This window comes from Eretmochelys imbricata, chromosome 1 (genome assembly GCF_965152235.1).
Source record: "Eretmochelys imbricata isolate rEreImb1 chromosome 1, rEreImb1.hap1, whole genome shotgun sequence".
NCBI lineage: Eukaryota > Metazoa > Chordata > Testudines > Cheloniidae > Eretmochelys > Eretmochelys imbricata.
Window position 1 is genome coordinate 123198797 of NC_135572.1, and position 14200 is coordinate 123212996.

The 14200-nt window shown below is 39.9% G+C and overlaps 1 protein-coding gene across 1 annotated transcript in view; it reads left to right on the forward strand.

The window, feature by feature from the left end:
* GABRG3 (gamma-aminobutyric acid type A receptor subunit gamma3) overlaps positions 1-14200 on the forward strand; it is a 536650-nt gene that overhangs the window by 447115 nt on the left and 75335 nt on the right. Inside the window, exon 6 of the mRNA XM_077807124.1 lies at positions 8135-8272. Within this exon, the coding sequence (XP_077663250.1) occupies positions 8135-8272 (138 nt within the window). The remainder of the gene's footprint in view (positions 1-8134; positions 8273-14200) is intronic.

Below are 14200 nucleotides of genomic sequence, written 5' to 3' on the forward strand. Positions count from 1 at the left end.
TGAAAGGGGATCTAATCATCTGTCGTCTAACTGATTTTTCTCAAAGAGCTTATGAACATGGTATCAAAGATACCATAATTTTGAGCATGCTAACTACAAACTGCCATGTCCTGCATACCTAAGACATGCAACTTTTCTAAGAACAGACTCTAAAAAGTTTTGGAAGTGGATGCTCCTCCCTGCAAGATGTTTAGTAATTTGGATAAAGAAATGTTTGTTTTGCAGCTGCTGCTGCAGGCAAGGAAAGCATTTATAAACCACCCATCTCCTCCCTCTAACAAGAAAAAAAGACCATGCCAACAACCTGCTTGATTGCCAGTAGCATGGCCATATCAGAGTAGTCTATTTCTGGATTTCATCAGCCTCTCTATCTAGTGCCTGTGACAGCAGTGACAGACATAGCCACTGTCTGGGCTCGGAGGTGGGGTTTTTTTGTCACCGAGTGACATCAGAGCCAAGTTGAATGTCAGAAGAAAGAGCGTTTTGAAAGACAAACAGCATGTTACTGCCACAGTTAGTCAGCTATGAATAAGGCTTGTTCATTACCCCTCTGAAAAGTAAGCTTCTGCTTGCATGACAGGGGTATTCTCCCTGAGCAAAACACACACAGCAGCAGCAAGCATTTCTGGAACACCCCAGAACAAATCTAGAATATTTACCATGTAAAGTTTAACTGATTGTGACACTGACATGCTGCTTGTCTTTTGGAACATTTCTTTTGCTGACATTTAACTTGGCTCTCCTGTCACTCAATGACAGAATTCCCCTGACCCCACCCTGTCTCCTACACAGTTACCACTGTCACAGGCTTTAGCTCTCCTACTTATATTTAGGAAGGTCTTTAAGGCAGACCTGAGCATGACATCACCAAACATATCTGGGCTGACTCTTCTTCCCTTTCCTCTCTGGAGAGGCAGCAGACAGGCATGTGAACAGTTTCAGCTTTGCTGCTGCTGTTACTAAGAAACACCCTTTTTCATGGGTTGGAGAACCTGGAAGTGAGTTCTCCCCAGAGGCCGGCTGAAGAAGAATGGCTTGTGAGCTTCCCTGTTGCAGTACATGTGCGTGATGTTATCCTGTCTTATACAAGAGCGTGAAGTATAACTGGCCATCAGTAATAAAGAAATAAAAGAAACTGATTACACAAACAATTCTGTCAGAATCACAAAGTTAAAAAATTCCCAAAAAAGAGATTCTCCCCCACTCTTTCAGTTACAATTTTTTGGTCTTACAACAATTTTTCGAGCAAAATATTCAGCTTGTAATAAGATTTTCAGGTTGACTGTGTCCTTTAGCATGACCCTTGTCACATTTATTATCTTCCTTTCATCTCTAATCACTTCATGCAACAGGCCCATATGCGCAGCAGAGAGGGATAGGAAAATGAAGAGCGTTGACTTGAGAGGCTGAGACAAATAGTAATAGTTTGGGGAAATCAAAGTGGGAGCAGGTAGGAAATTTGATGCAAACTTGGAGCCCAATTCTCCCAACAGTTATATGGTGATCATGGCAGCAGAAGGAATGTTCTGAAAGGCAAGCAGCATGTCAGTGTCACAATCAGCCAAACTCTATGCAATAAACATTCTAGATTTCTCCTGGGGTGTTCCAGAAATGATTGCTGCCTGTGTATCTGTCCTGATGAAGTTAACGGAGTTGTGCCCATGAAAGTGATGAGCAAATTGTGCACTAATAAATCTGAACACGCATGAGGAAGTGTGTAAACCTGTGCTGTGAAATGAGTATTTAATCTGAATTTAATCACCCCTGCATGATGTCCATTCTTCATACTTGCCAGCATCACAGTGCGTCTAGCCCTTCACTATCAAAGGTAAAATGTACTGGATTTATACTAAATATATATTACTTTTCCCCCCGATAGCTTTACAGAAGGGTAAAACTACTGCAAAGTGAGGCATTCACATGTTGCAAAACATTGTGCCCAACACATTAAAGGCCATATTCCTTCCTCACACTTTTCACACAATTCCTGTTGACTTCAGATCAGTGGCAGTATTTGGCTTGAAGTGGAGAATACACAGGAAGCTAGGCCTTTTAATCGGTATTAATCTTCACCAGGGAATCCAGATAGGAAAAAGGAAAGATTAATCTCTGTTTGGAGACATTTGTAATAATCACGGAACTTTTCACCCATTGTTTTGCTGATTTTTCTGTTTTCTGTAGTGCAAAATCAAGGCAGGTGAAGCAAGTCGACTACTGTTTCTCATAGTTATTTTCAAAGCTAGACCTCCGCTTCTGCACAAATGATCTGGTTTCCATAGAAAGCATTGCAGTGTAAATGCAAAGAATAACTATAAAACATTCTAAATACATTGATTAAAAATACAGTGGAAGCAATTTAGAAAGATAGGGTGCGAATATGACCTTAAATTTTACAATAATAAAAGAGAAGTACAGTTAAAAAAAAAAACAACGTTGTATCTTCCTTTGGAAAACTCTCCTCCTTTCAGTTGGTTCATCTCCAAATCTGGCAAAGGTGTATTCAGTACTTAGTAATGTTTACTTTACTATTAGAATTAAAGATGACTGTACACTCTCTAAAATATTTTTGGAATCACATACACAAAATAAAGCATTTGTATGAATTAGAGTAGCAGACAGTTGTGTGTTTGGAAAAAGTAATCATGAAGGCATCAGGGACAAATGTGTCATTGGGCTCTTAAATAAATATCTGAACTTGCCATTAGAACGTGACCGGACTTCGAAGAATCAACTGCTCATAATTCTGAACTTATATGAAACCTGGCAATCAAGATGTCATAAACTGACTTTAAGGCATTTAAATCTCATTCCTTCTGGGGCAAGGATTTATCACAGAATAGTAAACCATCCCAAATAAAAAAGCAAGATTCCAAATACACATGCCACTGATTGCTCAGCATGGATGGCTGAATGCCACAAAGGCAAGAAGATAGGCTAATTCATTGCCCTCTGTTTCACTAGAGAAGTGGAAGGAGTTGTGAGGTCACAAGACAATGAGACTGATCTTTCTTATATCCTTTGCCCAGATAATTCTAGGAAGTCATGGGTGGTGCTGCAGCCAAAGAACAGGTGGAATTTCAATTCCAGTGCTCCATTAAGTGAAAGAGCATATAGACCAAATCATTAGATGGCGTGCTATTGAAATTACAGAGTCCAGTTAGTGGTGTGTACTTTTGATTCCAATGCTTAATCAAATTGGAAAATTTTGCCTATTTGGTGACCTGAATCTCAGTGAAAGATCAGGCTAGAGAGAGAAATTTGTTCTATCCCACACTGGATGACATCTTCCAAAGTAGGTGCCCCCAAGTATTTACTCTTTTAGATGCCACAGGTGTTTTGGGGCAAATTTCACTACAGCCAAAAAGTGTCAAGTTAACCACAATTTTAACTCCTTTTATACAGTAGTCTCACCACAGACCTCTTTCTGGCATTACTAGTGCATCTGAGATCTTTCACAGGAAGATGGCAGAGCTACTGAAGCACCTGGAAAGGCTAGATATTTATACAGATAAACTAATACTTTGTGTACATCACTGTACTGAAGAGGAACATGATTAAAAATACCTGTGTAGTGTCTTTTGAAAACATAAAAATCTACAAGTCTGATGCTGTACAAAGTGAAAGAGCTTGTTGGGCTGGAAACAACTAGGAATTTTTGGTACCTCATATAATGAATAATGTAAAGTCTCAGATGCTGAGAAAGTAAGAAACTATTAAGTATTTTCAACCTCCTGAATCCATGCTGAAATTGAAAGAAATCCTAAGTATGATTCACTGTCTAGGTAGATGTGTGGTCAACCTGTCAGAAAATAATACCCTCTGAAAGAAGTGAAAAGTGAAAGCACCTAGCACTGGTGCAGAACACAAGAGCAGTCATTCAATAGAGTGAAACAACTTCTGTTTAAGTCATAAGTGTTTATCTTTTTTGATGTAAGTAAGCCAGCCATTCTAAGAGCAGATGCCTGCAACTCAGGATTAAGTTTGTCAAGGTTCCTCCCCCACTCTGAACTCTAGGGTACAGATGTGGGGACCTGCATGAAAAACCTCCTAAGCTTATCTTTACCAGCTTAGGTCAAAACTTCCCCAAGGTACAAAATATTCCACCCGTTGTCCTTGGACTGGCCGCTACCACCACCAAACTAATACTGGTTACTGGGGAAGAGCTGTTTGGACGCGTCCTTCCCCCCAAAATACTTCCCAAAACCTTGCACCCCACTTCCTGGACAAGGTTTGGTAAAAAGCCTCACCAATTTGCCTAGGTGACTACAGACCCAGACCCTTGGATCTTAAGAACAATGAACAATCCTCCCAACACTTGCACCCCCCCTTTCCTGGGAAATGTTGGATAAAAAGCCTCACCAATTTGCATAGGTGACCACAGACCCAAACCCTTGGATCTGAGAACAATGAAAAAGCATTCAGTTTCTTACAAGAAGACTTTTAATAAAAATAGAAGTAAATAGAAATAAAGAAATCCCCCCTGTAAAATCAGGATGGTAGATATCTTACAGGGTAATTAGATTCAAAAACATAGAGAACCGCTCTAGGCAAAACCTTAAGTTACAAAAAAGATACACAGACAGAAATAGTTATTCTATTCAGCACAATCCTTTTCTCAGCCATTTAAAGAAATCATAATCTAACACATACCTAGCTAGATTACTTACTAAAAGTTCTAAGACTCCATTCCTGGTCTATCCCCGGCAGAAACCAGCATATAGACAGACACACAGACCCTTTGTTTCTCTCCCTCCTCCCAGCTTTTGAAAGTATCTTGTCTCCTCATTGGTCATTTTGGTCAGGTGCCAGCGAGGTTACCTTTAGTTTCTTAACCCTTTACAGGTGAGAGGAGCTTTCCCCTGGCCAGGAGGGATTTCAAAGGGGTTTACCCTTCCCTTTATATTTATGACAAAGTTAGGTATTATTGCAAGGGCATGATGGTCAACTGAAGTCTGGTGCATATGGTTCCAGGACAATGACTGATGCTGAGGCTTGTTATGTTCAGATTGACTTTCTTTCACTGCAGTAAAAGCATCTGGAAATTCACAAAATACTGGAGGACTAGATCCTCTTAAACTTCTGACTGACCATATACTGCTCAGGACACTGACAAATAACGATGATGTGGATCATGTTTTAACTAGTCATTTTTTGAATGTGGCTGAAGGAATAATGAAGAATTCTCCCATAGACTTCTCAGAAATCATACATGGCCTATTTTCAGATTACAGAATCTGAGTATTTTATGTGAAGCTTGTTTTGGGGTAGCACTTTGCCCTCAGTAGTTGTGCTGACTGGTGCTGAACTATGGATGTAGCAAGGATTCTGACGGGGTGAGTGATATTCTCATTTCCCCCACATCCCCACTCCTAAAGGGCAATATCAGGACCAAGAAGGGGTGGCAGATTTCAGTAAGGTATTGCTCTTACTTTCAAGTAAAGCAGTGATCCTATCATTGCAAATCAGTGAGAGAGCACATCATCCCTTAGAGTGTCTAGTATGCTATTTGATACTTCCTTTATGGATTGTGAGGACATGAGGAAGAGTCCCCCCAAATAACGTCAGTCTGAGAAGCTATTTAAGGTAAAAAGGGGAGCAAGTTTATTTCAATTAGAAGCATACACAGAGCAAATTCCAAACATGCACTCAGTCGTTAAGGAGGGGGTATTTAAAGCTTCACAGGATCTCTACTGCTCAAATATGTAGCATGGATCCAGTGCCATAATCTGCCTGGCAAAAAATTACCCTCTAAATCCCCCACAAATCATTGCAGTATGAATTATCTTTTTGGTATTAGAATTCTTCTGCCAAAATTGAATGGGGACCTCAGTTGTGCAAACATTGATAGAGAATATACGAACATTGCATTCTAAATTAACGTAGTCATTTAGGAAAGATCAGAAGTGAAGGACTTTTGGTATTTTTCTTTGCTGTATTGGGATGGGGAATAAATAAGGGAGTCTTTATAATAATGGATTAAACTTTTAAGGAAGTTCAAGAGAGGGATTATGCGGGAGCATGTTCTTTTCAGCACAAATATCAGGATGTAACAATGTTCAGCACAGAAAAGGAAAAATTATATTGAAAAAAACAAGTGGATTGTATTTAAATAGATGGGTTTTACTTTTCATTTTTCCCATTGTAAAACTTTATCTTTTGATGTACATCTACTTTAATAATTACCAGATGACTAATGGTTTATTAGGATATATATTAGAAAGCACAATATACTGGATTTCAAGGCCAGAACAGACCATTTTGATAATCACAATAGGAGTTAGACACTAGAAAATCACTGGGATCCACAAAGTCCAGGTTAGGCACCTACAATGAATGGGGAGAGATAAGGACCTTAGCCTGCAATTCACAAAAACCAGTGTGCTAGGCAGGCAGCAGGGGTGTGTGCTTAACCCCCTCTTGGTTAGGTGCCTATGCTGTTTCATCAGGAAGCTGAGAGGAAGATGGCAAGCTCCCTCATAATTTTAGCTCAGTGGTTAGGGTACTCACCTGGGATATGGGGGACTGCCAGTTCAACTCCACCCTCCACTTGAAGGGGACAAAGGATTCGAACTTGGCTCTGCCGCTGCTCAGCTGAGTGCCCTAACCACTGGACTTTGGGCTATTCTGATATGAAGGCTCCTTCAGTCTCTCCTGTTGAAGCTGTTACACTCTGGATAAATAATTAAAGAGCAACTGGAGCAGGTAGACTGAGCCCTGGTCTCCAAAATCCCAGGTGGGTTCCCTAACTACCAACCTATAAGAGTAATTTTCATGCTTGAGCTCTCTCTCGCTCGCTCGCTCATTCTCCAGTCCAAATGATGCTTCAGGTAGTTATCCAGAGTGCAACAACTTCCACCAGAGAGATTACAAAGGACCCCATACCAGAATATCTTGGAGCCCTATGGTGAGGACACTCACCTGAGAAGTGACAGATCCTAATTTAAATCTCCTCTTTCCCCTCAAGCGGAGGTGGGACTTGAAGTGGGGGTCTTCCCACATCCCATTTGAGTACCCTAACCCATGGTCTGAAAGTTATGAAGTCCTCCCCCGCTCCAAACTGTTTTGTTTTACTTTACTTCTTTTATATGAACATAGAGGCCAAGTGAGTTTAGCTTCCTACAGGTCAGTGATCCCAAAACTGAAAGTTTGATGCCTAAAATAGGAATTTAGGTGCCTAACCCCTTTTGTGTACCCAGGCCTATAGACTTAACTAGTGAGGGCATATTGTTCTTTTCTAGACATTCTTATTGTTATGGTTTTTACAAATAAATTTCTGGAAGGTCTCTGCTCATTCAGATATAGAATTAAATATTCTGTAAATAAAGAAAGAAATGTAAATATTGGGCCGCCGAATTAATAATTATGAATTATTATTGTAGTGGTAAAAGAAGGCTTAAGCCCTTTCAGTTGTATGGATCATGTGACGATTACTACTTTTCCTGGCCTTTAAAACTAATCTGATTGAAACCACATTCTGACAAAAGCTTTGCTTAATTATTGTGCTTAATTGATTTGTGAAATATCATGGTATACACTGTTAATTTTAAAAAAATCTGTCTTGTTCAATGTTTTATTTTCCTTTTTGTTGTAAAACTTCTCGCATTCTGAAAGATTATTTGTAAAATAAACTGCTACAGAGACTCTTCCACACTAAACTAATGTCATAACTCAAACATTTTTTGGCCAGAAACCTGAAAAATGTTTGGCCAAATAATACCATTTCTTAGTTTTCAGGCAAAAAATTTCAGTCTTGGTGTTTTTCAATTAAAAATAATAATAAAAAAATCTAGGAAAGCAGATATTTACCACAAAAATATTTATTAGAAAACCCAATTTTCATTTAAAAAATTTCAGCAGAAAGTTTTTGACCGGCCCTAATTTGTCCTTTCCCCACAACTTCCTCTGAACTTTTATCTCTATAGAAATATATAACTGGGTACGTGAATGAATTAATAAAGTAATCTTTTAGGGCTATTGGTTCTTCTTGTCTATGCCATAAAACTCTCCTCTGCTGAATCGTATCAATAAAGTAACTGGAACAGACCCTCCAAGAGTTTTAATGTTCTCAAAAATCATAAATAGATTTTTCCAACATCTCTTTAAGAAAGGTAACACTTTTTTAAAAAAATTGCAGATGGCTATCCTAAAGAAGAAATGGTTTACAGATGGAGGAAAAACTCAGTAGAAGCTGCAGACCAGAAATCGTGGAGACTCTATCAGTTTGACTTCATGGGTCTCAGAAATACTTCAGAAATTGTGAAAACCTCAGCAGGTAGGAATTGAATGAATGCTCACTTCTCAAGGTTAAGAAATTCAATATATAGTTTTCTACACTCTGTGTATGACATGATCTCATCTGTGCCTTGAATCTGACAGGTTTCAGCAGTTCATCTACTACACTGCAATTTATTGTACGTTTGACTTTAATTGTGTTTATGTTTTAAACAGTCAGGTTATTCTCATGGCAAACTAAGGGCTAGTGCTTTCCAAAATATTAATTTCAGTGGGAACTTCAGATATTCAGGACTCTAACTCTGTAGGTGTCTAACTTTAGGGACCCAACTTTGAAAATGGTGCCCTTAAACTGCTAAAAAATATTGATTTTCAATCACAATTGATATTTATGAACTCAGAATAAAATGATGAAAAATATACAGGGTACTATGTGCAGTGTGGAATGGACTGGGCATTTGTTGAAAGTTTGTTTTCATTTAAGTACACTTTGAATTCAGGGAATTACAGTCTTTACAAGTGTTCATTTGAAAAGTGCCAAAATCCAGACTTCAGTATAATTGACTGTGTTTGGATTTCTAACAAAATCCTTCTCTCTTCCTCTCATCTCTTCATAGTATTACCAACCTAGGAATAATATTAACTTGCAGCTGCTGTTTACACTACATTTTAAGTTGCCACAATATGCTCATTCTGCAATTAGGTGTTATTAAATTATCCCTGCATTGAGACATATGTTCTGATCATTGATTTTTTTTTAAATAGCAAGCATCAAGAACATTGACTGATTATTATCTTAGCCCAGAGCATAGCGGTCGAGCTAATAAAATTAAACGTTTTCATGACTAGTTAATCTTTCATCTACTGTTTGAGTATTTTTCTTAATGTTTCAAAGGCATGGTACACCTCCAGCTGATGAATGTCTTTTTCCATTGACCTTATCAATTGATCTTAATTAAAACTTAATGGCCATTTTATTTCCACAGGAACCTTTTTTCTGTCTAATAATAATCATAATTAATAATAAATGAACTATGCATTAAATGGCATAGATTGCTAAAATTGTAAAGTTAAACGTAACGCAATATAAACAATAGATGCCGCACTTGGTAGATGAAAAAACTCATAGAAGTCAACCACCATCTAAAGGTTATAAATGACACTGAAGTGTAAGCTACACATCAGTAAATGTGGCGAGTGGTATTAGTAGCAGTCTGCTGCTTTAATATTAACCAATTATGAATTTTTAAAAAGCAGAATTTAGGTGCATCTATATTATTTATTGCGGAACACTGTGGATAAAGAGTAAAACACACTGATCTATGGGCTTAACGTGGAAAATATATTGCTCATCCTCTTGCACCAGTAATGCATTCTCATGGCTGACAGACAGTTTTGTCATTGAAATGCAATTAATGTATTAGTAAATCTTTTGGGTATATGGCCTGGCTAAGGAGAGTGTTAACAAATGAAGCAAATGTAAAAGTTTGTTCTGCTATCTGAATAATGAATATGGATGTGTAAGTTCTTCAGGCAAGTTAACTGTGATCTGGGTGTTGGTAGATCAAGGTCAAGCCCAGGATATGTTATGGTTCCAATATCTGTGACAGGAGGCATGAAACTAATTAGGAGAGATGGTGAGAAAGCTAGAGATAGTGTGAGTGACCTGCCGCTTCTATTCTGTGCTCACCAGGAGTCATGCCAGCCTGACAGTTTTCATCAAGAAATCTTGTTAAATGCTCAGAACGGTCCCATCTGAACTATGAAACTGCTGGCGGTATCCTAATAAATACGTGTATCTGCTCCATTTAAACAAGTCAGAAGCCAGCTTCACATAGTCATTTAAGATCACAAATAATAAATGAGGTAACAGGGCAAATTCCTTTTTATACTCCTCTTCATAGACTCCAAGTTATAATTTAAAGAAGCAGGAGAGCTGGCATTACCTTTTTTATCCCCATTACCATTGCCACTTCTCAGTCATGCTTCTGAGCAAAAACCAACCACATAGCATGTCTTCTGGAGTCCATTTCTTTTCTGCCATTAGATATGAACTGTACACCAAATTTTCATGCACCAGCACTGACATGGGATACACTGATCTAACATTTTGATGTTCAGATGGGCACTTAAAATGAGCACTGATGCACTAAATACTGATTTGAGCTTCCAAATGTTGGATTTGCATACCATGGTGAGGTACCAATGTTTGAAAATTGTGCTGATCAAACCTGTCTATCCAGATTCTTATATAGCCTTTGTCAGCATGATAGCTGAAAACCTGGTGTTTATGTGAAATTTTTAAAATGCCAATCTGAAGTAGAGGGAATTCCTTATAAAACAGTGAGGGGTGCCTCAAAGAGAGGTTTTCTCTATCCAGATATTTATTGAGTGGATCGGTATTACTGGCTTTTCAGTATTTGAACATAAGAATATAAGAATGGCCATACGGAGTCAGAGCGATGGTCCATCTAATTCAGTATCCTGTCTTCCAATAGTGGCCAATGCCAGGTGCTTCAATCAGAATGAACAGAACAGGGCAATTATCAAGTGATCCATCCCCCATTGTCCAGTCCCAGCAGCTGGCAGTCAGGGACTAGGGACACCCAGAGCATGGGGTTGCATCCCTGACCATCTTGGCTAATAGCCATTGATGGACCTATCCTCCATGAACTTACCTGATTCTTTTCTGAACACATTAATAGTTTTGGCCTTCACAGCATCCCTTAGCAATGAGTTATTTGGGTTATTGGGTGATTTGTATCACTAGATGATGCAATTTTTCAGTATGATGTATTCCACAAATTAGTCAAAATTTCCTACAGATTCCCAAAGGCCCTAATGTTCTGCAAGATATCATTGTCATCAAAATTAAACAAATAACTGTTTAGGCTGTAGATGGGCCCAAAGGAAATAAACATAACTACCAACTAAATAATAAAATATAAAGCAAATTATTAAATTAAGATACAGAAAAGTTACAATATGCTAGAGATTTTGGGCAACCATATCAGGGAAGACGGAGATGATAGTTCCTCAACTGTAAGCTCTTTGGGGCAGGGACCATCTTTTTGTTCTGTGTTTGTATAGTACCTAGCACAGTGGGGCACTGGCCCATGACTTGGGCTTCTAGGTACTATACTAAATATACATAAAAAATAATAATGACTTTGGGCCATCATGATAGCAGAAACTATTGCCAAATTGGAGGTACTGTTTTTTGTTGTTGTTTTTTTTAAAAGGAGCACCAAAAATTGTAAGGGGGATATAGAAATTAATTTACAAGTAACAAAATGAAATGTATATAGGCCAGTGATTCAGCTGGTGTCATTAGGCGGAGAGACAAGCTGAAGATCTCACTCATTTATTTTGGCTCACAGATGAGTGTGGGAGGCGCTGGCAGTCTACAGATATATGAAGGATGTGAAAACCAAATCTCTGAACTTGCATGAGGGGAACTCTCTCTGTGGGGGCCCAAATATACTTTAGGAAACAGTCTTGCATTCCCAAGAGAGAGACTCACTAGCCTAATGTCTTTTTCACTTCTAATGTATATGTTTCTGACATTTTTATGACACAGTTACTTCCTTCCAGAATTGTGAGTGTAATGTGAGACCTTTGTCAGTATCACCAGTATACTGGTCTGTCTCTCTCTATATTCTCTTCAGCAACCTGGCAGCATGATAGTCTGTACAGGAACATACTGCCATCGTGGCCAGTCTGTGTATAACCCATTCCCTGTAATATAATTTAGCCCATCAAGTGACCACTTCATCAGCTTAGCAAAGACCAGAGACAACATTCCATTAAACCTTTCTCTTTTAGAGATGTACATGCATTTTGTGTAATTGAAGACATGGTCAGGGTTTTACAAGTAACAAGATGGTTGCTATGAGGACTTCACAATTACTGGAATCTAAACAAGAAAATCAATGTCCAAAATCATCAGAGGCTTAAAGCACAGCCAAGGTGATGTGCACTCAGGGGGAAGAGTAATCTGGGGTTTAATGACTTTTGCCAGCCAAAGAAGATTTTTATCTCTATAAATAGAGGTGGTCCTAGGCTTTTTGTCTGCCAAGTGAAAAACATTTTCAGTACCTCCCACTCCATCCGACCCCTGCACCAGCTGAGAAAAAAACAAATCTGAACCCTGGACAATCAGCAGAGCAAAAAAAGGGCAGCCAATCAGAAGGGAGCAAAAAAACAACCCCCAAACCATGAAAAGTACAGTGCTCTCTGGAAGTTGGCATGTAGGGCAACCACTCTGCCCAGCCACCCCTAGAGAACTGGTCCTGAGTATAAGGCCATCGGGAGAAATATTAGGCTTGTTGAAAACAGCATGAATACTATTTAGCCCTCTAGGACTGGGCTGTGGGAAAGGGAGACTACACATGAGAAAAAAAATCTTTTGTTCTTTTATATCAGGGTAACCCTGTTGCAGTGCAAGTTTTTGTAATCCTTAAACCCAGGTTCAGTGTGCTGGCTGTGAATCACTTAAGTGTTAGCTTTTAGAGCATCATCATTTAAAAACACAATGGGCAAAAGGAAAGCAGGGGTCTGAAGGGGAAGAGGAAGCTGAGGGGGAGCAGTTGCTGAGGGATCATGGGTGCCACTATAGTGTTGCTCTTCATTGCTCTCTAGTCTCCTCTCCTCCCCTTCAAGCGTCTACCTCCTTTTTCCCCACTCAGGGTTTTATAACATTAAATCAACCCAAATACAGAGAGAGATTGGCTTCTTGACATCACATAACTCATATTTGCACTCACTTAAGGCCCTTTTAATCTGCCAAACTTGTGCAGTGATGGGGCCTTAGCCTTGGTCTACACTAGGAGTTGAGGTCGAATTTAGCAGCGTTAAATCGATTTAACCCTGCACCCGTCCACACGACGAAGCCCTTTTTTTCGACTTAAAGGGCTCTTAAAATCATCTCCTTACTCCACCCCCAACAAGGGTATTAGCGCTGAAATCGGCCTTGCTGGGTCAAATTTGGGGTACTGTGGACACAGTTAGACGGTATTGGCCTCCGTGAGCTATCCCAGAGTGCTCCATTGTGACCGCTCTGGACAGCACTCTCAACTCAGATGCACTGACCAGGTAGACAGGAAAAGGCCTGCGAACTTTTGAATTTCAATTTCCTGTTTGGCCAGCGTGGCAAGCTGCAGGTGACCATGCAGAGCTCATCAGCAGAGGTGACCATGATGGAGTCCCAGAATTGCAAAAGAGCTCCAGCATGGACCAAACGGGAGGTACGGGATCTGATCACTCCATGGGGAGAGGAATCCGTGCTCTCAGAACTACGTTCCAGTTTCCAAAATGCCAAAACATTTCTCAAAATCTCCCAGGGCATGAAGGACAGAGGCCATAATAGGGACCCGAAGCAGTGCCGCATGAAACTTAAGGAGCTGAGGCAAGCCTACCAGAGAGGCGAACGGCCGCTCCGGTTCAGAGCCCAAAACATGCCACTTCTATGATGAGCTGCATGCCATTTTAGGGGGTTCAGCCACCACTACCCCAGCCGTGTTGTTTGACTCCTTCAATGGAGATGGAGGCAACACGGAAGCAGGTTTTAGGGACGAGGAAGATGGTGATGATGATGATGAGGTTGTAGATAGCTCACAGCAAGCAAGTGGAGAAACCGGTTTTCCCGACAGCCAGGAACTGTTTCTCATCCTGGACCTGGAGCCAGTACCCCCCAGACCCACCCAAGACTGCCTCCCAGACCTGCCAGGCAGAGAAGGGACCTCTGGTGAGTGTACCTTTTTAAAATACTATACATGGTTTAAAAGCAAGCATGTTTAATGATTAATTTGCCCTGGCATTCACGGCTCTCCTGGATGTACTCCCAAAGCCTTTGCAAAAGGTTTCTGGGGAGGGCAGCCTTATTCCATCCACCATGGTAGGACACTTTACCACTCCAGGCCAGTAGCACGTACTCAGGAATCATTGTAGAACAAAGCTTTGCAGTGTA